Source organism: Brachyistius frenatus, unplaced genomic scaffold, assembly GCF_029030835.1.
Source record: "Brachyistius frenatus isolate BFR_SWC_R1_liver_20210118 unplaced genomic scaffold, ASM2903083v1 Contig_45, whole genome shotgun sequence".
NCBI lineage: Eukaryota > Metazoa > Chordata > Actinopteri > Embiotocidae > Brachyistius > Brachyistius frenatus.
Genome location: NW_027210644.1, coordinates 1,032,609 through 1,057,462, shown reverse-complemented (window position 1 = coordinate 1,057,462; position 24,854 = coordinate 1,032,609). Strand labels below are relative to the sequence as shown.

The following is a 24,854-nucleotide window of genomic DNA, read 5'->3' as shown; positions in this document are numbered from 1 at the left end:
TCAGATATTTGCCACTGGGTAGGTGAGTGTGTGTGTGTGTGTGTGTGTGTGTGTGTGTGTGTGTGTGTGTGTGTGTGTGTGTGTGTGTGTGTGTGTGTGTGTGTGTGTGTGTGTGTGTGTGTGTGTGTGTGTGTGTGTGTGTGTGTGTGTGTGTGTGGGAGAGGCAAGCCAATGACAAATGAGGGTAAATAACAGAAAGAGAGAAGGAGGGAGGTGCGTGGGGTGCAGTGTGCCAGCTCATGACCCAGAGAGATAAACAGAAAGTGAGAGTTGGCCAGGCAGGTAGGATGGGAGGGTGTGGTGCCTGAGAGAGCATTTAGTGAGCAGCGCCGGCTCGATCCCGTGCTCTAATTGGCTGCTACGACTTTGACAGACGCGCTCGTCCCTCCCTCCCCTCCGACTGCCTGCCGAAAGTCTATGTATGTATGTGTGTGTGTGTGTGAGGGAGCCGGCAGACTGAAGCGAGCCACAGAGGCAGGCTCTAACTCCAACCCAATGAGCTCGCAGCCCCTCACACTCACACACACACACACACACACACACACACACACACACACACACACACACACACACACACACACACACACACACACACACACACACACACACACACACACACACACACACACACACACACACACTCTCTCTCCTCAGCGCCCTGCTCTCACTCTCTCTTCAACCCTGGGACACAAGAAGAAGAAGGAGAGGAGAGAGAGAGACAGCGAGTGGCAGAGAGGGAGAGTGAGGGTGAGGGAGTAAGAGAGGAGAGAGGGAGAGAGAGGCAGAGGGAGACTGGCGGGGTGTGAGGGAGAACACCATGGCTTCAGATCCGGGGCTGGCTGCGATGCTGCTGTGGACTATATCACTACAGGCTGTGGGCACCGCGGGAACTACCAGCAATGAAGGTAAGTGTGTGTGTGTGTGTGTGTGTGTGTGTGTGTGTGTGTGTGTGTGTGTCATTTGAATAGACAGACTTAAATAATGCATATTCTCTGACAGTGGGGATTAACTTCATACATGTGGAGCTCCAGTGTGGAAAACACTCTGATGAAGAGTCAAGGCATGACACACACACACACACACACAAACAAATCTAAACACACACTTTAGATGAGGTGTGTTTATGTGCGTTAACCTGGGGCATGACATCAAAGTTTGCTCAGCAGGAGAACTCAAGGAAATCAGAGCGATGTCGGTGTCTATCTGTGTGTTTGTGTGTGTAATTGTGTGTGCGTGAACTCATCTTGACATTGCCCGGGTTGCGTGTCAACTGCACTAAGAGCGCATGTGTCTGCTGTGGGGTTAGGCGGTGACGTGAAAGTGTATGTATGTGTGTGCCTGCGTTGTTTCCCCAGGCGTGCTCTGGTATGAACATTTTCGTAAATCTCACTCGTGTATTTCCTTTTGAGCTACTTAAAAGATGTGTGTGTGTGTGTGTGTGTGTGTGTGTGTGTGTGTGTTTCCGCATGTGTGTGTGTTCTTGTCACACACTCAGCACACTTTGCTCCCAAAAGCCCGGCCTGGGTTTGTTTACTTCCATCCGCCTGTCCTTCATCTTTCCACCATGAGACGGAAAACTGTTGTTGTCACTTGTTCGACAAATGCCACACACACACACACACACACACACACACACACACACACACACACACACACACACACACACACACACACACACACACACACCACAAAGTCTCCTGGCATCTTTCTTTATATGTGTGTGTGTGTGTGTGTGTGTGTGTGTGTGTGTGTGTGTGTGTGTGTGTGTGTGTGTGTGTGTGTGTGTGTGAGAGAGACAGGGTCCTTGACATAGGTCTGGTCTCAGGAGGCTGATTGACAGAAGAAACTCCACTGTTAGGGCCTCTTCTTCGCTCCTGACGGCAACATTCAGCTTTAACCGCAGCAGGAAGGGAAAAAAGCCGCAGAAGAAGAGGAAGAGGTAGTGAGGGGCAAAATGAGAGAGATCAGTATTTTGGTTCAGGTCAGACCACCTCAGTGATGGAGAGGTGAGGTCAGCCACTTATCCTGTATTAAGCTGTATAAAGTCAGGGTGGGAGAGTCCGGGCAGCCTCAGGTCAGACAGAGCAGGAACTGAGGGACCGTCTGTCCAGTCGAGATGCCATTAAAATCCTGTTATCACATCATATCTTCCCATCCTTCCTTCACATCCCCCTGTTTAATTCTGCTCATTGGCTTCCATGTCAAATGTCACCATCTTTGTCTTTCTCGTCTTTGTTCTTCAAATTCATTCAACCTTTCCTGCGATGACGGGTGCCCTTTGCCGATTAACAATTTCAGTGACAGACATACTTTCGTACCACTCCCTGCTTGTTCACTTTAAAAATGTGCATGTTGATCGCTCTCCTAACATAGTCAGCGAATTCGGTCGAGTATGTAAATCTAAAACACAAAAGTTCACATTGAAGTTCTTTTTTTATTCTTAGGTCCGTTTTGCTGCCTGTGATTTATCTGCAAGTTAAGTGTTTTCAAAAATTAAAAACCTCAGGAGGGATCAATCATTGGAAAATGGAGAGCTGGAAATCCCACTAGAACGGCACATACTTCAAAAATGTTATTCCCACTTTAGGACTTTAATTCCTATCAATTACTAATATTTTCGCAAATAGTGCTGTGGTTCCCGTTGAGACGATCCCAGAAGCTAGAAAATGTAGCATCTACAGATGTTGTGATAGAGATATGAAATGTTTTTCTAGGCCTTCCTCTGGTACGCTTACGTATTTTTTTCTGTCATGACTTGAAAAGCTCCTAATAATGTGAGGTCTATTTAGTTATTCAACATTTCAATTAATGTAATGGAATCAATTGATTTCTGTTCACACCAGTTCCCCTGCAAAGAAGAGACTCTCAGCCCTCCACAGAACTGTGAATATATATGAAACCTTCCTCAATATTAGCTGTTGCTGTTATCCCAATTAATCTAAAAAACACGAGAAAAACATTTACATTTTTAAAGATCCTTCAAAAAAGGAGCCACAGCTTTCCTTTTATTTTGGAAGCGATTCCGAGCAAAATTGTAATTAAGCCCCTGCGAGTAGTTGATGTGTAAAAGATAACTAAAGTTTTGCCAGTGTCCCAATGCGTTTCAAATAATTATAGCCGCGAAAATTGAATTTCTCTCACTTGTTTTGGTGCGGCTGTGGTTCAACTCGAAGGCAGTTGCAAATATTACATGTACATGGAAGAGATAACCTCTGCAATGAATGAAGAGCTGACAATTAAACTGGTGAAAGAACAGGTAGCAAAGCTGCTCACGCAGCCATGCAGAGCTGCACTTGACTAGAAGTAACACTCACACAAGACAGGCTGATTTAGGAATGCGTGTTTGATGTACGAGCGGGAACCATGGCCAGCCATTTTGTTTCCGTTCATCGGTCATTTTTGCAGTCCTATTCGTCTTGTATACAAATAACAAGAGTGTTTTTGCAAGGCTGACTGCGCTCGCCACGACTCGCTGACACAATGAGGCTTTGAATCATATATGTGTGATCCTGTTCAGTTAAAGTGTCCTTCATACACTCTCATTTATGTACTTGCGTTTGAGCTCTTTGCATGTGTGTGTGTGTGTGTGTGTGTGTGTGTGTACGTACAGAATATGGATGTGCATATGTATGTTAAGGAGGGGTCACAGCTCCAGGAACAAAGAGACAAAGGGAAAGCAAATACTATTTCGACATCTCATAATGTCTGCATGCTTCGCTTAGTAGAAGATGTAAAATATGGAATTTTTGACTGAATCCATTGTGTGTCCAAGAGACACAATAATCACTATAGAATCAGATTGCTGGTTGTTGTTTTTTTTACCACAGAGCAACAGAAACATACGAGAAAACGGGCTGCAATCAGCAACTGAGCATCAGGGATGTACAGTTTAGCTTATATTTCATTCGCAGGGATGGATTCAGCACCTTTGAAGCTGATGTAAATCTTGACTTCCTTTATGTCATGTTGAGACTATTTACATGCAAATTTTGGATGTCCTTCCAGCTTTTATGTGGTTTACATAGTGTTATGAGAATGATCTCAGTTCACAGAGGAACACTAAATTGATTTATTTATTTAAAACATTTTTCCCTAATTATTTCACAAAATTGGAGATACATTTTAATGAGGAAAAATTACGACATAGATACAAATTGCAGTCTCCCAGTGACATCTGTCCGTGGCTTTTCTTAATTTTCCTGTTATTCTTTTCCCTGAAGTACTAAAATAAGAAAAACATGGTAAAAACATTATTTCAAAATTTGTCCAAATATTACTTATGATGATACAATCATGAATCTTCGTATGAATGTAGGTTGTTTTGAAAGCACGAGCAAAGTTTATCTATATATTTTATTTGGCTTGTCATTGGGAGTACAGTATGGTAATTAATGGAGGCCTAAAAGTGTTTGAAATATAAGACATTAAAAAAAAAAAAAAAAACTTTACGTAAAAATAGACAGGATGTATACTCATACGCGTATATATACACACATATATTTCATTCCATTTATCTATGCATGTTTTTTTTTTTATTTTTTATATAAGTCTGTTAACAATATCCGTTTTTTTTTATTCAGACTACATTTTCCAACTATTTCATAATGCTACTGTTTGCTGCACTTTTTTGTCTGTCTCAAGACAAACAACATAGAAACATATATGTGGTTGGCTGTTCGGACAGACATTCATATAACGGGAGAAAATATTTGGTAACAGAAACTGCAGGAATGAAACAAATGGATTAATTCACAATGTTTTGTTTGCATTAATTTATAAACAGGGTTTTCAGTATTTTTGTTTATTTTGTTTATTTATTTTTTTAACACTTGGGTATCCATACTACATTCTCCAATAATACCCTGAAGAAATTGAAAATACCACTTTTAAAATGTTGTTTTATGTGCTTTTTTGCACCATGAACCAAAACCTTTTTTCACGTGGAATCTTAGGAATCTGAAAACTAAACATCATCACCAGCAGAAAACCAGAAGCTATTTGGCACAGAAATGGAAACACCAAATCGTTGTTATGTTGAGAGATGAAAATGGCCACATTATTGGCCGTAATATTCTTGTCAGTGAATTTGCCTTCGGAAAATTCCGGGTTGACTGAACACACTCACACAAGCAAGCAACAAACATAGACCAATCTTGCTGCAGCTCCCACATTTGATGCGCGTTTTTGTACACTTGCCTGTACGGGGGTGGTGGTTTCCCTGAGCAGCCCCTCCTATCTGCGGGCACCGTCCCTGATTCAACTCCTGCACAACGTTTCCCACCGTCGCATTCCCGGCGAGGAAAGACTGCGTTCCTTCAGGTTGTTGTCAGTACTGAGGAACATGAAAAGACCCATGCGGTGAGCAGGACTCGCTGCTAATGAGCAAACTGTAGGTGGATGATTATCACCACATACCTCTGGTGCAGGAAGACCAATGGGGGAAAGAGACTCAGAGGCAGGGAACAATAAGCAGCGGCAAGGATTATTTTTGCATTATTTTTAAGATTTGAACACGTAATTTAGAAGCAACAGAAAAAAGAGGGAGAAGTTGAAAGCAGACGGACTGCTGGGAGCTGCAGCTTTTTCTCTGTTTGTGCAATAAAAGGAAAAGACACATTTTTGGCCTGTGAGAAAAAAAAAAAAGCCTTTTGATTTTGATCACTTCTCGAGTCGGCTCAGATGCGGCTGTTTGTATTGATCTCTCCTCAGTCAACAGAAGACCTGCTGCATGTTTAGCAACATAAATAAATAAAATAAAACACATGAGACTTGTCATAATTAATAGCTTAGAGGGGAAGTCTTTCTGAAGCAGATTACAGAAGGGAAAAAAAAAAAAACAGCTAAGCTATTATACTGAAGCTGTTTATGTCCCATTGCTCAAGGACACTTCAGCAAGCTCGCCGACAAGGCAAGACATTTTCCTCCACATCACCTTAAATGTCAACTTCTAACGCCTTTTGCTGATGCCTGTTTCCACCTTCTCACGACACAAAGCAGCCAAAATATATATCCTGAATCACAAACCAAAAATAGTTCACTGGCCTCATCAATCAATCAGCCTGACTGTGTTTCTCTCACATGAACATTCACTTCTTCTTTTAGTTTGTTTTGCACAGTCACTTAGAGCTGTCAGTTCCTGGTCAATAATAGAGATCTGGTAGGCTGTAGAAGTCTTGGAGGGGTTGTTGTCTGCGCTGACAGATCTCTGGTCTAGTTAGTCACAATTTTATCTTGAAACTATGAAATATATCTTTAAAACCAAAGTTTAAGAATTAATATTAATTGTGCTTTAACAACACATGACCGCAGTAAACTTTGGTGTGCCACCCTGAAAGCTAAGTGTCAGTAAGTATTGAAACTATTTTTCAATGGCTCTGGATTCTCAGTTTGAGCTCCATGGTAAGAATTCCCTGTGTCATCCTGAGAGAGGAGAGCCTGCATGTGCAGCGTTGTGGGGGTGCATTAAAAAGCCAGAGGCCATGAACTTTTCCCTCCCTGTGTCTGATGGTTTGTCTTAACGCAGGTTGCTGCCCCCCCTCACACACACACACACACACACACACACACACACACACACACACACACACACACACACACACACACACACACACACACACACCTTCTCCCCCCAGGCACCAGCCTTTATTGAGACATCAGCCTTGTTAGCCAGCTGTCGACAAAAATATAGGAGCTACCAGATCAATACGGCAGACTGTGCCAGTCCTACCGAGCTGAAGCAGGCCAGGCCTCACAAAGCAGGGCCCTCTCCTGAGTCCTTCCCACCCATTAGCAGGAGCTGATGCTGGGCTGGCCAGAGTTCAGCAGCCCCTGGGCTGGCTCTGCTATGCTCTGTGATCGCAGCCGTGTTGTTGGGTAATTCATGTTTCTCCGCTCTGCTAGCATGTGGGCTAGAAGATCCCTCACTGGGATGGCTGAGGATAAAGCAGAAGAGTGAGAGATGGTTGTAGGCGACGCTTGACAGCTCTGTAATGGGCTGGTGTTGTGGTTGTGTTAGCACATCCCTCCTGTAGAGAGATCTCTATGATGTTCCCTTCATGGGGACTGATGAATGACGGAGATCGGGCTCTGCAGCAACAGCCTCCCCTCCTCTGTTACAGAGCGACAGAGGAACACAGGATGTGTTACGAACAAAAGAGAGACCGTGATAGATGGATACGCTGGAAAAGAGAGAGCGAGAGAGAGAGAAATAGAGAAACAAGTGTAAGACGGTCACGGAGAGAGAACAAAGTGAGATGAAGAAAGGGAAAGAAGGGGAGGCTCCTGTCTCAAAGGCGTTCCATCGGCGGGTGTCTTTATCAACACCAGCGGAGAGCATCTAGCTGATAATTTGCCGCACTCAATTCCCTTCAATCCATTAAAGGATTTAAATGTTCATTAAGTTTAATAGAAGCCCAGCGAAGGTCTAATATGCTCTGATAAACGCTGGCAAACCTGCCAACCTGCTCCAATTGCTGCAGCAACAAAGAGCAATCCAACTAATAAGGTCAAACTCAAAGTTTGTGCTCGGCTCACTTTGTGAAGAGCATTTCCTCTGAATCACAGCCGCTCAAACAGGAACAAGCTGAGTGCGTAAAGTGTGAGTTCAAGTCTTCTGAACTAAATGGGTTGCTTATTATTGCCTTTCAGAATAACCCCATTTTCTGATCTGATCTGAGGCTATTAAAAGTACTGAGTTGAGGTTCAGTAAAATAACAATCGTGGTTGTCAGATGAAATGGAACAGCCAAGAGGTGGCCACAACCACCCGTCTAAACCCTGGTTACTTTGGTTTGGGCCACATGTTGCAGGCTCACGTCTCGGGTCACTTTTTTCGAGTGGGAACAATTTTTTGCACGTTCTCTTTTTTTGTACCTGCAATGCCAACATTGTGCATTTAATGTGTCCTGAAATGCCCACTTGCTTTTTTCTTTGAATACTCAGAAATGTATCACCATTGTTACTAGTATGAGGTAGTATAGGTAATACTGCATATTCGCATTTTAACTTAACATTTTTAATTTACTTTAAGATTACGGACTGTCAATCCCTTTATACTAAAAAAAATATATATTTTGGTGAAAACTGTGTAGCATAATGATTGAACAAGTAGGTGCTCCTATAGACAACAGGTACGAAAGTACTGTTGTACTGTGTGCAATGTATGCAAGGATCTACTGATTTATTGCTGTGATATTGGTATCTTAAAATGGCTTACACTGTTTGAATCCTGAGGGTTTTTGCTTTTGAACTGATAAATGAAAAACTAACCAATTCACTACAGTGGCATTTTTGCAGTTACAGTCTTATTTAGTCTGGTTTGAACAGTAGCTTGAAGTCGCTAAGGTTAACAAACTGACTCTCAGTCAGGTCACCTGATGATCACTTTAAAGTGAGGGGTAACTTTGAGCTCACTCACTCATTAACACACCCACTTTATAGTTCTGGCTCCACTGTTGCCGTCCAGCAAACACAATGTTATATATGAGCACCCGTTTCTGTTCAGCTGAGTGCGAGAGCCTCTGCTGTTTTCTGCAGGCGCGTTTGCAGGTCGTGCTAGTTTCTGTCCTCAGATCTCTGTGTATCACGAAGGGCAGAGCTTAACTCTGCCTGCCCCCCCCCCCCCCGTTTCACTGACGCGGTGTGGAGCAGATACAGGTGAAGGAGAGCGAGTGGAGATCGTCCACTCGCTCGATCGTGTTGATAGGGTCGTTCTCTCGGACAGGTTAAAAAAAATGAATAAATGAAAAAAAAATGCTGCAATGGATCGCCACCTGGTTTGCCCAAGTTAGTCTATGTATAGGAAACACTGCATATTGTTTACACATTCAGCGAGCTACTCAGAAACGGGTAAAGACCTACCGGCAGCTTGCGAGCAATGTGTTGGAGACCCCTACTTTAATGCAACTTACTAAAGAGAATTTGTGGAAATGAAAGGAAAAAAGTCAATGTCCTAGTATCGAATGAAAGCTACATATTGTCACCTTAATGAATTACACAAATAGCTTCATCCAATTATATTATATTCCATTTTACGTACTCGCAATGGTTACGAGGCCAGTGCCTACATAGCAATCACAGTTGCTTTAGTGTGTAAATGACACTTGAAGTGACCCAAAAATAATCAGCCTAAAATGCCAAAAGCGTAAAGCTGAGCATGCTCATGCCAGCATTCACCGTCGCTACTGTTTCATAGTCCTTTGCTTTTCTAGCTCAACAAGTGACAATTGTCCTCTTTGGATAAGAGGTTCTTGGCAGTAAACCTGAGCATGGACAGATATTTTGAAAAAGATGTAGTCTTGAATTGACACAGTGTGCAGGAGGACAGATTCCCTGTGACCGAGGAAGGTAAATGCTCATGTATGATGTAGTGAGCCCCAAACCGATCGTGATGTAGGCTGATGGATCTCTCCCAGGAGCCTGTTTCCATAAGGAAATAATGCGTTTTACAGCCAGTAATCTGTCCATATATCACAGCTCTGATGCAATTAATATCTGGCATGCGAGGGGGTGCGGTTGGGGGCAAATAATTCATCTCTCAACTGATGAAAATCCAGACACTCATGCACACAAACTGCATGCAGAACTGCACATATGTATACACGTGGACGCTCACACACACACACACACGCAAAAATACCTAACCGAGTTATCTCTACGGAGGTGATATTAATGTCTGGTATGTGTAGCATTAGTCTAAAGGAAACATAATTGTTTATAATGTCTAGGTTATACACATAGATAGAAAGAGAAAAGCAAGCGCAAGTGAATGAATCGAATGAAGGGTGTTTTAGCAAAAGGTTTGCAGAAGTCTGTTTCAATGTCTTGCATCAGCGCCTAGCCCATGAGTTACCTCCTGCTGAAGTAACCTCAGCATTTAGTGTAGAAAAAAAAAAAAAAAAAGGAATGTTAAAAACAACCTCTCCTTGTTTGAAGGACAGGATTGTTCGTGTGGTAATGAAGCCGTAAGAAAACCTTTGCCCGTCCTGACCTCCTGACTTTTACAATGTACTATCACCGTTTTACAGTAAATTCATCATTACCCACAGACACATCCGGAGCACCGGGCCAGACGTGAAAAGCATTTCTAGATCCTGTACTGATATCATGTCTGAAACTAAAAAAAAAAAATCCTCACAAAGCTTAAAAAATGTCAGGAAGATGTCCTTTCTCAGGAAGAAACAATAGTTTCACAACACAACATCTCAAAATCACCAATTTATTCTATTTATTACTCTTTTTGTAATCTGTTCTCTTCCAACACAATGACCTCTTTGTTTTATCGCTGTGTGGATAGCTAATCAGGGCAGCGAGGTCCTGAAAAATTACAAAGTAGAGTGGAAGATAAACATAGTTATGATTTCTGCTGGAATGTTTCTAGCATAAATCACATTAATGGAGCAAAATGAATCCAAATTGCAATAGTTAAATCTGAAAAGAGGAGGAAGACTGAAAGACTAAGAGAGCAGGGAAGAATCATTTGAAAATGCAATAAATATCTGTGCCCCCATCACGAGACCAGAGATCTGAAAAACTGAAGGAGTTAGGTTTTTAGGTTCGTTCAGTGTTATTGGTATTTGGTAAGTTAATAGTGATCTTACAGACAGCTGTCCCAGCGATGTTTAATGGAACAATTCAGTGGCCAAGTCTCCTGATGCAGGGAGTCCAAACAGTCGTTTATTCTGCTCTCTGTATTCAGTCATTATCTGTCTTCTTTTCGTAACACAGCCCATTTTAACTGCATAAATTTATTCATCTGCTCATACCCAAACTAGATTAACAGCAAAGCTTGTGTATCCCTGTGAGGCCCTGAGCAGAGAACATGTCGGTGACTTTTTCTTGCTCAAGCACTGTAACTTTTTACACTCCGACGCGTCGTCCTACGGGGAGAACAAACCTATTAACACAGCAGCACGTCATCACATCGAGCGTTAGAAATCATGTTTTGATACTGAGTCATGCACCTCCGTTCCTGTTGCTGATGTTTCCATCCGTACACTGCTTCATTTCAGTTGCAGAGATAATGTTAATAATGCAGAGTCACCGTATTGAAACAGCATCAGGATGTTTCACTGACGTGGTTGTACATATACACACAAGCAAAAAGTCATACAAATCCATGAGAACAATTTAAAGGGTGCGTCAAGACTTTTCTTCATGAGAGAACAATTACATGTTATTCTCAGGAGATTTTCCTGGCTTTTTGCTTCATGCTGCCTTTTTGTTTATATCTTGTGGAACATTGGCAGTCTTGGTCCAGAAATATGAAACGTGACCCAAAAATGTTAATAGCAGTTGAAGCTGGTGGTTGATGGAAGGTTGGGCGCTGTGTACACTGTGGGTGTATAGGTAGCGATAATACAGTGAAGGCAATTCAGCAGTGAAGCCAGGTAGAACATTTCCTGCCACTAGATTTAAACCTTTACTGAGTGTTGTTAAAAGAAGTGGTGATGCAACCTAGTGGTAAACATGCTCCCGTCCCAACTTTTTTGAAACGAGCATCATTAAGGCCCCCCCTGTTGGCACATATTTTTCACAAAACAATATAAATTCAACATTTGATATATTGCCTTTTATCTAATTTGAATTAAATATAGATTTACTTGATTTCCAAATCATCACAACTGTTTTTAGTTACACTTCAAATTGCGTCACAACTTTTTTTGGGAAACGAACAGGGTTGTAAATTCACATTGTGCTCATTATTTTTTCTGCATTGCGAAACTTTTGTCACACCCATTCTGCCAGTGATATTAATAAAAAAAAAAACATTGTCGACACGTGTTTAAATCATAGGCTCCACCATAGCCTACTCTGTCGCTTCTGTTTCAGCTGTAGTGTCACAAATCTGACAAAATGACTCAGAGACTAGAAGTATTAATGGAACAGACCGCTATTTATTAAGGTTGCTCCAATCAGGATTGCTGAGGCCGATCCTTGGTTGCAGGATCTGCCATTACCGATCACCGAGTATGTTTGAAACTTTTTTATTTGTTCAACAATTCTTAACGACACTGTACATTATGTATTGAAATTAAGAGAGAATAAAGTATAATTTATTGCCAAATGTTTATTTATTGTCAGGCAACATGTGCAGCATATCCCACTCTCACTCTTGGAGATGGAACGTAAACCATGGCAGCCTCTGCTTGATTACTGGATTGATTAACAGGTTATTCAGAGAGAGAGAGAAAGAGTCGTCGCTGTCTACACTTGCACGCGCTGGCTCATGTTCTTTGCGCGTGATTGGAAAAGCGGCGTTTTATTATCCTGCTAAAAAAACAAGCAGCTGTTTGCCTTGTATGACAACTGGTTCATCTGCTGCTGATGTTGCAGCCGCTATGATCTTGATCTTCATCCAACAATTCAACATACATAGCATGCAATGAGCAGCTCGTGGTACTTTCCCTGTGGCTCAAAGCTACTCGTTCCTTAACTTGCGTCACCGTTCTGCTGTTGCGGTTCAATGACCAGGATGTCAGAAAGCAGGGCTTTTCTTTTTTTTTCTTTTGAAGAAAAATACAAACTTTTTTCAGACACCTGGATGTACTGGTAGACAGATAAAGCCAGTGAAGCCATTTAGCTGTCGACTCCTCTGAACTGCACTTTTGAAGACCGCCGGTCAAATTTTTTTAGACCGGTGGGCAATTGATCGCAGCACTCTTATTATTTATAGCTCTAATGTATGTATTTGAATTTAATTTCTGTCAACAAAGGATACGGACCTACTTTACGGCAAAATTTCATCAAAACAAAAAGTAATTCCTTTTGACAGATTTCTTTTAAATATTTGACTTACCAAGATCTGCTATGACATATCGGATTAATAATGACAAGTCAACTTTTTTTTAATGCAAAATAGAAAAAAAGGAAATATGGTCTTAATATTTGTCTTTCATATATTTGCTATTCTTAAGGTATTGTATACGTTCAGTAATGGTTAAACCAACACCATTACATGGATAAGGTAGATGTCATTAGATAATTTTTCTATAGTCCACAGGAAGACTAAAAAAAATAATTGGTCTATCTTAGTGATGTTAGACTCCACACCCCATCCACACTGAAGCTCCTTTATTCCTTTTGAAATACAGTGTTTCATAATTAAAATTAAAGACTCATTATTTTCCTAAAACAAACAGGCACTGCTATTTTATGTTTACGTCACTCAAATAGGAGGAATAGTGCAATTGTCGGGTAATATTTTCCGCCTCAGAATGATACTCAATTGGTGAACTGGTGAATATTTACTGCAGCAGGGTGGTGAATGTGGGATTGACATCTGTTATAGAGGTGAGATTTTTCAATATTACAGCAGACACATTCGGTTTACCATCTCTGAAGAAACAGCGATGCTCTCTGACTTTTGTCACCCATTTAAAGAACAGGCTCGTTGCAACAGTTATAGGAACACAGCTTCGAGGAGCTCAGTCATTGATGATGGACAGAGTACCTGAACTTCAGATAACCTACTGGGGCCTGACACAAAAGGAAGACTATGCAAAGCCAAGGCAATTACTGCACAAACAGTCAGTTGTTGCCTACAGTATATAAATATTGTATTTCATTTTTTTTCCTTGTGAGCTGGCAGCAAATGTTTCTTGGCAAATAAGTACCACAGTCCGGAGGCAGGAAACCACTGCACTAACTAACAAGTGTACCACTTATGTGTTAGTGGAAGTTTTTCATAAAATGGAGTCATGAATATGGTACAGTGCAGTTTATGTCCCACTTTTTAATGTTAACTAGTTATGGATATTAAAGTTACTATGCTCTCAAAAGGATGCACACTCCAGAGCAGAAACAGTTACTGTATGTGACCATGGCCCGTTAGACACACTGACTGACAGTAATTATCACCATTCATCATTAAGCTTAAACCAGGGATCTTTATGTAAAATGTCAGCTCAGTGAAATGATAAAAATGATTAAAGGGCATCAGAGTGAAATAGAGACATACATGCTGTACGAGGGCTGAAACGAGCTGACAGCACAGGGGCCTGCGGGTGGAGCAGCCAGAGAGCGGGAAAATAAATAAAGAATATAAGTAATTTTATTTATTAAAGAGGAAGGCAGGGTGGGAACTAGGCTGGTGTGGAAACATCACAAAGATCTCAGAGTTGGTCTGTAAGTCGAGGCTGTATTGATAAAATATCACTGTCGTCTTTACTCAACTATTCTCTCTGCTGTCTCCCTCCTTTCCAGTTCAGCACAGCTAACCTCTGCGTGAACTCTCTCCACCATGAATCAATAAGTTGAGGCAGACTTTGTTGGCTTTTGCACCAGCAGGCTAAGCTACTACTCAGGAGTTATGCTGTGCAGCAGGTGTTGCAGACGGCGTCCGCCCAGATCACTTTGGACGCCATCGGCCACAGATATCACACTGTCATCTGCTTTCATACTTTCCTGTCTCTCCCGCTCTTGTTTTCAACCCCCCCCCTCCTCTTTGTTCCTCTCACCTCTTCGCTTTACTTGCTCTATAAATAGCTGCGCATGCCTGCGTCTATACCCCTCTAGATGTTTTCCCTGGGGAAGCCAGGCAGGCCCGGGCAGCAGTATAGCCTTCTATTCAGTCCTCTCTCCCCTGGGAACGGAGGAGCCTCGCTGGCCCTGAGCATCCTCCACCCTCCATCATGCAGCAAGCATGATGCCTCGCAGGGATATACAAAGCAGGGTCCCATACTCCAGCCTGGGAGCACCTGCTAAATTAAGATATGAGGGATTGTGCTAGGTTGTGCTGGCCATTGTAAACCGAATCATCTCGTCACCACTCCAGCAGAGGAGCTGCCACTCCACTGCCTGCTTTTTCTGACCTAATCTTGTGGTTTTGGAGTGGGGCAAACTGGGGCATGTTTCCAGTATATTCTGCTGTTTCTTTGTTGGAAAAGCGCTGTCTGCAGCACGTTTTGCGCTGATATCATGGGAAAAGTTGCGTAGTGCACACTTCTGTGCTTCATTTCAATAACAATTTTGGAAGCTCCAGCGTTGATGATGTTTGCTCTTGTGTCTCCAATATAAAAAAATTCTTGTAGGTTACGGGAAAAACAGATCCATGTGTGCATGTCGATATGTTGGATTGGATTTCTGCGTATTCAGCTTTAGGCCATGTGGTAAAATAAACCTGTCAGAGGGGTTTTACATGTGTTTTCTAGTTGTGGTAAAAAAAAATAAAAATAAATAAGCGGCCCAAAAAAAAACAATCATTCGCACCAAAACGAAAAGTCTTATCAGATCATTAGTTAACTTTCATTAATAGGTTTTTCCCCATTTCAGTCTGACAGTGAAACCTCACTAAACTCAAATATATTAGAATTCTCTGCTGTGCCTGTTGTCTCCTACAGCATTGATCTGGCAAAATCAACAAATCAAAAATGCATGAGCCAGGTAACGATTTCATCAAAAAAGTATTAAGCGTGTGGCAGAGTCCTATTACTCGGATAATGCGAGAAAGAGTTTAGTACACCTAACAAATCAAGTCTTCAATCCTCTGTTCCCTGTCTGCTGAGTTCCCGAGGGGGACCTGCTGTTGTGTACTGTGCCCATTGGTGGACTTCACAATTCTCAAGGGGATATGTTTGCTTCTTTTTTCATAGATATTAAATGTTAAAGACTTGCTTTGTTGGGTGTATCAAAGTCATGCCTAACTCTAGCATTATGCCACATTAATTAGGCACTTCAACAGATCACTTTTTGACAAAACTATTATTTTTGATTTGTTCATTTTCAGACTTTTCCAAGTCAATTACAACAGAGAATTGTTTCATTACAAAATGTGATATATTGTTGACTCTGTATAGGATAGGAACATGTGTTTTTACTGGAACAAATACATTTAGTCAGGTCTTCAGCATGGCAGCACTTAGCGGGTATATTTTTCATTCTTAATAAGAGTGATTATATAAAACACATACAACAGGATGGAGAATTCAGATCATTTACCTAAGTACTAATACAGCAATGTAAAACTCGTCCATTACAAGTTACAGACCTGCATTCAATCTCCTACATATGTTCTAGTATTTTATATCCATTTAGATACTCTAGTCCAGTAGTACCCAACGTGGGCCCCTTAAAAGGGTCACTAGCAAAATCTAGGGGGATGTGAGATGATTAATCCTTTCCATCCTGGTACTCCCAGCTTTTGGCCCAGGCTGTATCTGTTTCTGAAAGACGACCCCACGTCAGTGTGGTATACTCAGTGAAGAATCCACATACAGTAGTATCACTGACTAAAATGGATGTAGTGCTTTTGTGCTTCATTTCTTGTGCGTCAAATGATGTAGAGTTGCAGTTGAAATTTCTAGAGCAGGTTCAACATCACCAGAATCTGCTGACTCACTGTTATAATGCTGTCATTCACTCTTACCTTACCTAAGTCTAATAACACAGAACGAACCTTAAAACTTAACTCCTTCAGTTTTTCAGATTTCTGGCCTCACGATGGAGGCACAGAGATTTATTGGATTTCCAATTGTTCCTCGTGTCCTTATTCTATAAAGCCCATGGTTGTGAAGTTTAGCCTTGTGGAACTGTTAATGACCAATTTTGGTTGTTTTTACAAGACTGTCCTCCATAAAATAACCCAAGAGGTCTTTTGTGCAGGCCGCTTATAACATCCTACAGTTACATTTTAAAGTTAAGTGACCTGTAGTGGTCAAATAAATAACAACAATCTGGGGTCCAAGATGTCTTCTCAAAAAATGACCTTAGAACTCATGTAAAATGACCACAATCTGGATTATGTGGTGGAAGCACGTAAGGCAGTCATTGCAAATGGCAATATTATGAAACAATGCCAATGGAGAGTTAGTTAGGATCTATGGGTAGCTACACAAATGTCAGAGAAGCGACACAGTTCAGATGATGTCCGTGTAATGTGAGTTATTCCATGTTAGGAGGAGGCGGATTGGGGGATATTAAAATAAACTGCAGACTTGAGTACCAGAGACCGCTGTTTACTTTCCAATTCACACCACGAGTTGGGTTAGTTTTCTTTTTTCATTTCGATTTGTTTACTATTGTCATGCTAATGAGGAATTAATAGCCCTACAGAAGTAGCAAATTTAACATGCTAATTTTAAACCAAACTATTATCTATCCCTGACTAAGCGGATTCTGTGCTTAAACCTGACCACAAGCGCTAATTGGGTTGTATTTGAACATGGGAAGAAACCCTTTGTATGGTTGTATGGGTTAATGGACTTGTTGGTTTTGTCAGGTAGAAAAAAAATGCCTACATCTATGGAGGTTATAGACAATTAATTTGGGGGATTTCTTCAGTTTTTGTTATGTTTTCTTTTTTTTATTATTATTATTATTTTTTTTTTATTATTTTTATTTTTTTAGCATTAGCTAGTTGAACCTCTTTAGGACTTTAACAGTTAATTGTATGCAACTAAAGGAAGGAAATACTTTTGGTAGAATTTTAGAATGTGCAATACTCATACATTTCCAAACATACACATGATAGTGATATCAACCATCTCATCTGAGTAATTTTCCAAATTGTTTAGCTATTCCTTTAACAGAGCTTTGTATTTCAAAATAAAAAGTACAGTGTTTGCATCTAAAATACAGCGTGGTTGAAGATTTACCACAAGCACCCCAAAGTTGTACTAAGGTGCAGTGTTTGAGTACATGTACTTAGTTACTTTCCCCCCTCTCATCAAAAAATTTACCAAACTTTAAAGTTCAATTTGAAGGAATCTGAAACCAGACCCTTGTTCAAAAGCATTCATTTTCAGTCTGCTTTTGATTGCAAAAAATATGTTCCCGTAGGATTGTTCCACTCTATTTTGAGAACGTTTTCTCTAAGTCTGCACAATTTGTGTATTCACTAGGAGAGACATATTGCTGTTGTCTTTAAGCTCTGTTCACATCTGGTATTATGTGTTCTGGGTGATCCAATCACAAGGGGACAGCTATCTGTTCACAGGTATTATCAATCCATCTCCACATCCGTCTTGAAAGACCACTTGTGATTGGATCTCACTTTCCCGCTGTATATGCAATTGAACACGTAAATTAAAAAAAAGTATACTAGTACAGGTAAACACCTGAGCACTTAGAGACAGGTGAGTCTGTTGTGTGTCAGAAATTACAGACACATTACAAAAACCTAAACCCAGAGGAGGCTTGGGTGAAACAAATTAGTTAAGCAGCCCGTGTCATTATTGACTGAACAGCTGCTTTACAGCCATCATTTCAGTTTGTAGTTTGCAAGTAAACTTGTACCTTTTGTACAGTTCAGCCACACAGAATCACACAGGATATTTATTCTATTGGATATTTCTTATAAAGACAACATTACTTGTTGCCATATGCGTCGCAGGCTGAGCAGGTCTGAGCAGATCAGATCTACATCCCATTAACGGATCACCCACAATGCATGTTAATGCCAGGCCTGAAAAAGCCTTTTTTGATTCTATACATTCTATTATCAGTTCTTACACTGTGGAGTTTGAATTTAAATGAAAAAGGAAAATAAATAATAAAAATTAACAGATGCATGGCTTTTTCCCTCAGATATGCTAAAAATGTGTGTGCCTTCCGCCGTTTGCAGTTGTTTGCTGTTTACTACTTCAAACCTGTAAAATCTCATTCCAGGCACTCACCATACAAACAGAGGAAGAGTTCAGAGGGAGAAGATGAAAAGTTGAAAACAAAGTCTTTTCTGAGGGGAACGTCTGCATCAGAGTGTCATAATAAGTCTCTGAACAGCCTTCTCCCTCCAACAGTCTGTGTTGCTTTCTCGGTACCAAGGACAAAATGCTTACACCACAATGGAGGCGCGCGGAGAAAAGAAGGGCCTCTGGGGAGAAAAACTTCAGGGAGAGTTTGGAGAAAGATAAGACGAGGAGGTGGGGGAAGGGATAAGGTTAGTGTAGGTGTGGAGGTAACGAGATGAAGCTTTAATGATCCCTGTGGGGAAAATGGGCCACTGCTGTAACAAATACTAAGATATAGCAAGAAAGAAAGAACGGAGGGAAACCATTTAAATGCAACAGCTCTGACCAAACCACATGTTTTAAGTTGGACATATTGTATGGTAGAAAATGACAAATATTATTTCAGGAGAATACAGAATTACCACCTCACGGTTGTATACCTCTGCCAACCAGTCCAGTTGTAGTTGATGCCTATCTGCTCTTCTTCTCTGCCTGTCATAAACAATGTTATACACAAAGTTGGATGCGTTCTGTCACATTGAGATAAGTGATGAGTAGAGGTGGGTTGTTTGTGAATACCTTTGTCAGAGCAGTTCTCTCGCTCTCTCACTCTCTCTCTCACACACACACACACACACACACACACACACACACACACACACACACACACACACACACACACACACACACACACACACACACACACACACTCTCATGTGACAGTGAATGCTCATCACTGATGAGAAGGTGGTGATCTGTGACAGAGGGGAGAAGCCCTGAAGTTAACTTCACACTAACTGCAACTTTCCTGAAGAAGTTTTTCTGAAAAATCTGCATTGGACTGCATTAAGTTCACTAATTCTGAATTTGCTGGAGTTAATATTTTTCTAGTAACTCTACCCTCTAAAGTTCACAAACAGATAACGGTTCAATCCCTGGGTTCTCCTGTCCACATCCCTGAGTTTCCTTGGGCAAGACATTGAACCCCAACATAGAATATTCGTGACCAAATATGACTTATCTTACAAAGACTAATTTCATATGATTATAAACATGTTTCACTATGTTGTCATCCATTCAAAACATGTAGTTAATGTTAAGGAATACAGCATTGTTTTAAATCATCTATTATCTGTTTATCTATGGGGGTCCGACTTTTATACTTTCCACTTATGGTTGCTAATGTTTATTGACCGCTTATAAACGCTGTAAAGGGGAATCAAATACAATGTTGGCAGTTCAGCTTAAAATTTTAATCAAGTTATTTAGATTTGCAACACAAAAACCAAGGCAGTAAATGCAGTATTGAGAAATAGTATTTGGTGAGTATGATAAAAAATAAAAAAATAAAAATGGTAAAAACACAGAAGGAAAAAAACACCAAGAAAGCTGGCATAATGTGTGATGACATATGTCAGGTTGTGGGTAAGCAGTTGCAGGAACACAGACATGATATGTATTGGGTGTGATCCCACCCACGAGTCCCATGTGCTTTGGTTTATTTACAGCTCATCTGACATCCAGAGAGCCACATGATTTTGTTCCCATCTTTGTAAAATGAAATGGATTACTGGCTAAGTAAACTTTGCAAAAGTAAGTTTCAAGATTTTATTTTCTATTAGTTTTTAATCTGGTCAAACAAAAAACAAACTCTTTGAGGAAACTTGGTGAAGCTACAGTGGCAACTTTTATATATATATATATCAAATAATTTGTCACCTACCACTGACGTGCAATATGATTAAATTCCCTGTGACATATCTGGGAATATGATAAATTCACATGACAACTTTCCTGAGAGGTTTTAGTTTTTGAGAATGAAAGCTGCCCTGGGAAGTATTTGTAAATGAAAAGTTAAATCATGTTCATATTGAGTCTTTCTCACCAAAAACATATTGTATATGAGTCTTTGAGATTTATTTTTGATAACAATTCTTTTCTTGTAAAACATTTGCAGTTTTTTTTATCCTGCATTGTTTACCTTTATGTTGGCTTGCTGGCTGTCTTCTTCCTCAGTGCTGGTTTTGGTGCAATGCTATATTTGTTTGCACTTTAACCAACCATCGATCAACGTACCCGTATTGCTCCCACAGTATTTTCTTAATAAATGTTGTGCATCGTTCCTTCCTCTGGCACTTTTTTGGACCCAAAAAGCAAAAAAAAAAAAATATATATATAAATGACAGAGTTTGGTTAATGATGATGTCAACAGTTCCTTCATTTGTTTGATTCTTTTTGGGGAGTTTAGATTAATGAGTCAGTGATTTAAAATCGTGGCAGCAGTCCTGGATCTGTTCTTTAAAAAAAAAAAAATGCCGCAAAATGTACTTTCACGTCTCCTTGGATGTGACAGCCTCATTATCCAAAATAAAAATCACACTTTTCTTTTTTCCGTCTTTTCATTCTGCAACACAGTCGTGCATGAGAAATCATGATTGGACCTTTTCTTATTTTGCGATTTAAATCTGAAAAGGCATAAAAATGACTGCTTTAATCACCAGCCATGCTTGTGTACTTGAATGTCCTTGTGTGCTGCTATAACAAGATTCACTACATCTATTTGCTCACAGGTACCAAATTAACAATTTGTGAATCAAAGGAATCGTCTTTAATTCTATTCCATCTTTTAATTTCTTCATTTCACATGTCTAATTTAGTTCTGTGAACCTCCGTAGACCTATCACCAGTCATCAGTGTTGACTTTTTTTTTCATTTGCATATGCGAAGATAAAAAAGGGGGCCTCTGGTGATGAAAACAATCATTTCATGTCTTTTCATTTTGGTTTGTTGTCCCCTTTAATGAACAAAATCTGATGTTTAGTTGTTGTTTTTTGAGAGGAAGTAATTTATATGGGCTTGCTCTCCTAATTGGAGAATAGGGAATTTGGGTTAGGACTGTGGCGCAAATGCAAAAATAAAACCAGAATAGATAGAAGACGACTGTTTGCATGTGTGAAAGAAAATAAGAGCCAGAGAGAGAGAGAGAGGGTTTGGTGTTTTGGTGGCGCTCCTCTCATCTCTGTGAAGGCTTTTATCGTCTCCTCTGGTCGCGGTGCTGATGAGGATCTTTACAGGCGGCGAGAAGAGAGACAAGAGAAGGAGAAGCTTGTTAGACTGGGGAGGTGTTGATGAGATAATTACATATCTGTCATAGTGCCTGTCTGGCCCAAGAGCTGTGCCATCAATGTGTGCGAGTGTGTACATATATGTGTCAGCTGTGTGTATGTTTAAAGGGGTGTACATTTAGCAAATGTTTTTTCAGTGCCAAATGCACATTTTTGATTGCTCTCATATGTTGTCTTCTATCTGTGTGTATGCATGTATATATGCTATATACGCGTGTTGGTGTATGTATGCTTAGACACCGGGTGTAGAATAATTGCTGCACTTTTCCTTTTGAAATGTATAATCATGTCTTTTGGGGTGGAAATGAGGTTTTGAGCATTTGCACTATTCTGCCCTTTCCTCCGTCTATAGTTCCTCCTATATGTTTGTGTGTGTGTGTGTGTGTGTGTGTGTTTGCGTTTTTTTTTTTTTAAAGCCAACATTGTTGTTGTTGGATGTAAAGAGTCACTGCAGGTGCTGCAGGCAAGCTCCACTTCCTCCGTAGCAGCCCATAATTCTTCCATGTTGACTTCAGACACATCTCTCAGCCTGCCATGACCATTGCGAGGAACAGAGGGAGTGTGTGTGTGTGTGTGTGTGTGTGTGTGTGTGTGTGTGTGTGTGTGTGTGTGTGTGCGTGCGTGCGTGCGTGCGTGCGTGTGTGTGCGTGTGTGTGTGTGTGTGTGTGTGTGTGTGTGTGTGTGTGTGTGTGTGTGTGTTTCAAAAGCATTGGCGGTCTTGGTTGATTTGATACATGCCTGCGACATAAATGCCGGGCCGCAGGCGTTCACACACGAGCCGCCCGCTAACCTACTGGTTAGATTGAGTCGTGGGGTGAGGCAAGGGAAAAGTAATGGTGGAGGAAAGTTGACCACCGCCCAGGGAAATATGTGGCGTGTCTCTGAGCAAGTGGGAACAAGCTCTCAAGTTGGCGGACAGCTTTTTCATTTGGCGCTCTCTGAGATGTGGAGGAGTGTAGGGTAGAGAGGGTGAGAGAGAAATTGGTGGTGGTGGAGGTGTGATGAGGGAATGGTATTGGTGGTTTGTGTTTCTGTTATGAACAGAACGCTGTGAAACAGGAACAAACTCAATTTTGAGCCCAGGGTCCTTAAGGAGATGCACTCTGTCCCTCCACCTGCCTTCACCGCCAAACAAAGGCTTTAACCTCTTCACTGCCACGGAGGTTTTTTTGGGGTTGAAGCTCTGCTGCTGGACCCTCATCGCCGTGTAATGAGGGTCAGTCAGTTCCTTGAAAAGCCTGAAAAACAACAGCCTGTCCATGATGAAGGTGCAGAGAGAGATAAGAGAGACAATTGGGCTTCACTTCAGTTTTCCTGCACGTAAGATGAGAAGAAGTGTGAGGGGGGGGGGGGGGGACAAAGTGCTAATTACTTCCTGTTCTCCGTTTTATCCAGTCAGTTTCTGTCACATTAAAGCAAAGCAGCAGACATGGCACTAAACACTATCTCTTGTATACAAGTCATAATTCAGACAGCCAGAGCAAATTAGATAAATGACTCCCACCACCTTCAAAGAAAGAGGGATTTCTCATTTGAGTGGAAATTAAATTAATACCACTGGGAATGGCCCCTGAATCTTCACACGGTTTGTTGTGGCGATAACACGCCGCCTCCTATGTTTTCAGATTCAGGGAGGGGATATATTTGTCTTTTTTTTTTTTTTTTTGGTCCTTTAATAATAACAGTATAGCAGAGCAAAATTCCCTCAGTGCATTGAGGAATTATTAAATCCACTTGCACCAGTACAGCGCTTTCATTATGTCACTTTGGTGGACCGGCGAAGAGCACTTAGAGGAGTGTAATTGGCGGCATCCATTTGTGACCTTGGCTAGAGCACGAAGGGCCACCGCATCATCAATACGAAACGACGGGACGCTGGCGCCTTGGGAAGAGTGAGGCAGAGAGAAGGCTGGTCGATGGGGGAGGGATGGATGGAGGAATGAGAGGATGGTGGCACTGCCATCTGTCTACGTGTTCTGACCCACTGCCCTCCTCAACGGCCCGATGCCCAAATTAGGAGGAGTGACACACAAGCTAATTGCGACACGTGAGTAAAGCAACAGTCTTTGCACACAGAAATTAGAAGATCATGAGGCGCCACTTGGCAAGATTTTTATGGAAAAATACTCCCGCCTCATTAAACTGAATCATGAAGTGGAGCGGCAGCATAGAAGAGTGCTCTATCCCCATTACAATGTTTTACACTCATCTTATTTGCCTCTGTGAATTGTGGGTGTTCTTGACCCACAGCAAGCCACAAATTGACACTTGAGAGCCAAACACAAAACTCTCTCCAAAACAGCAGCAACCAGGCTGTTTAGTGTTAGACTAAACCAGATTTGATATCTTTGGCGTGCTGCTCTACAGGTTGGCAAACTGTGGTTAGTTTATGTCATGTTACGAGAGTTATTAAAATTGCAAGACTCAGTCTCATCATTGAAGTGCAATAAACTTCCAATTACCTTTAAGTTAATTAGTTTAATTATATTGACACTAAATCAACAGTTATTTGCCACTTCTACTGTGGTCTGCTGCTCACCACTTTGGTCCAGGCTGAAATACCGAACTGGATGGACTGCCAGTAGAAGTTTTAGAGACATTCATAGTCTCCAGAGGATTAATTGTAGTAAATATGATGATCTTTAGGGCAACATTTCCATTTGAAGGTATTTTGTTTAAGATAAAAAAACCTGTTCCCCATCACCCTCAAAGGTGCAAAGGTCCAAATTAAAAATGTTAGCATGCCAATACAAAAATTCAAACATGCTGCTCCTGTCGACTTTCCAAATCTGACAGAATCGAAAAGATCACATTCTGACAGTGAAACAAGTGGGGCGTGTGATGCCCTTTATTTCATGTAGTAACCAATTATCCATGCTCGTGAAACAGGTGGATGAAACACAATTATTTTCATTCTGAGCATATTGGTATGCTTGCATGAGCTGTGACAATACAGCTTCCCACAGCTGCTCAAAATGAATGCAGACATTTTATAAGACAAAGTAGATACTTTAGTCTTTGCTCCTCTTTGTGTTGTTTGGCATATTCACTATTTGCGCCAGTCT

The 24,854-nt window shown here is 41.1% G+C and overlaps 1 protein-coding gene across 4 annotated transcripts in view; it reads left to right on the top strand.

Moving 5' to 3' along the window:
- Positions 1–496: 496 nt before the first annotated feature.
- The window catches only part of epha8 (eph receptor A8), a 115,580-nt gene continuing 91,222 nt past the window's right edge, over positions 497–24,854 (top strand). For all 4 annotated transcript variants that reach the window (XM_069703222.1, XM_069703221.1, XM_069703220.1 and 1 more), the window contains exon 1: positions 497–905. In XM_069703222.1, the coding sequence (XP_069559323.1) occupies positions 818–905 (88 nt within the window). In that variant the 5' untranslated portion in view covers positions 497–817. The remainder of the gene's footprint in view (positions 906–24,854) is intronic.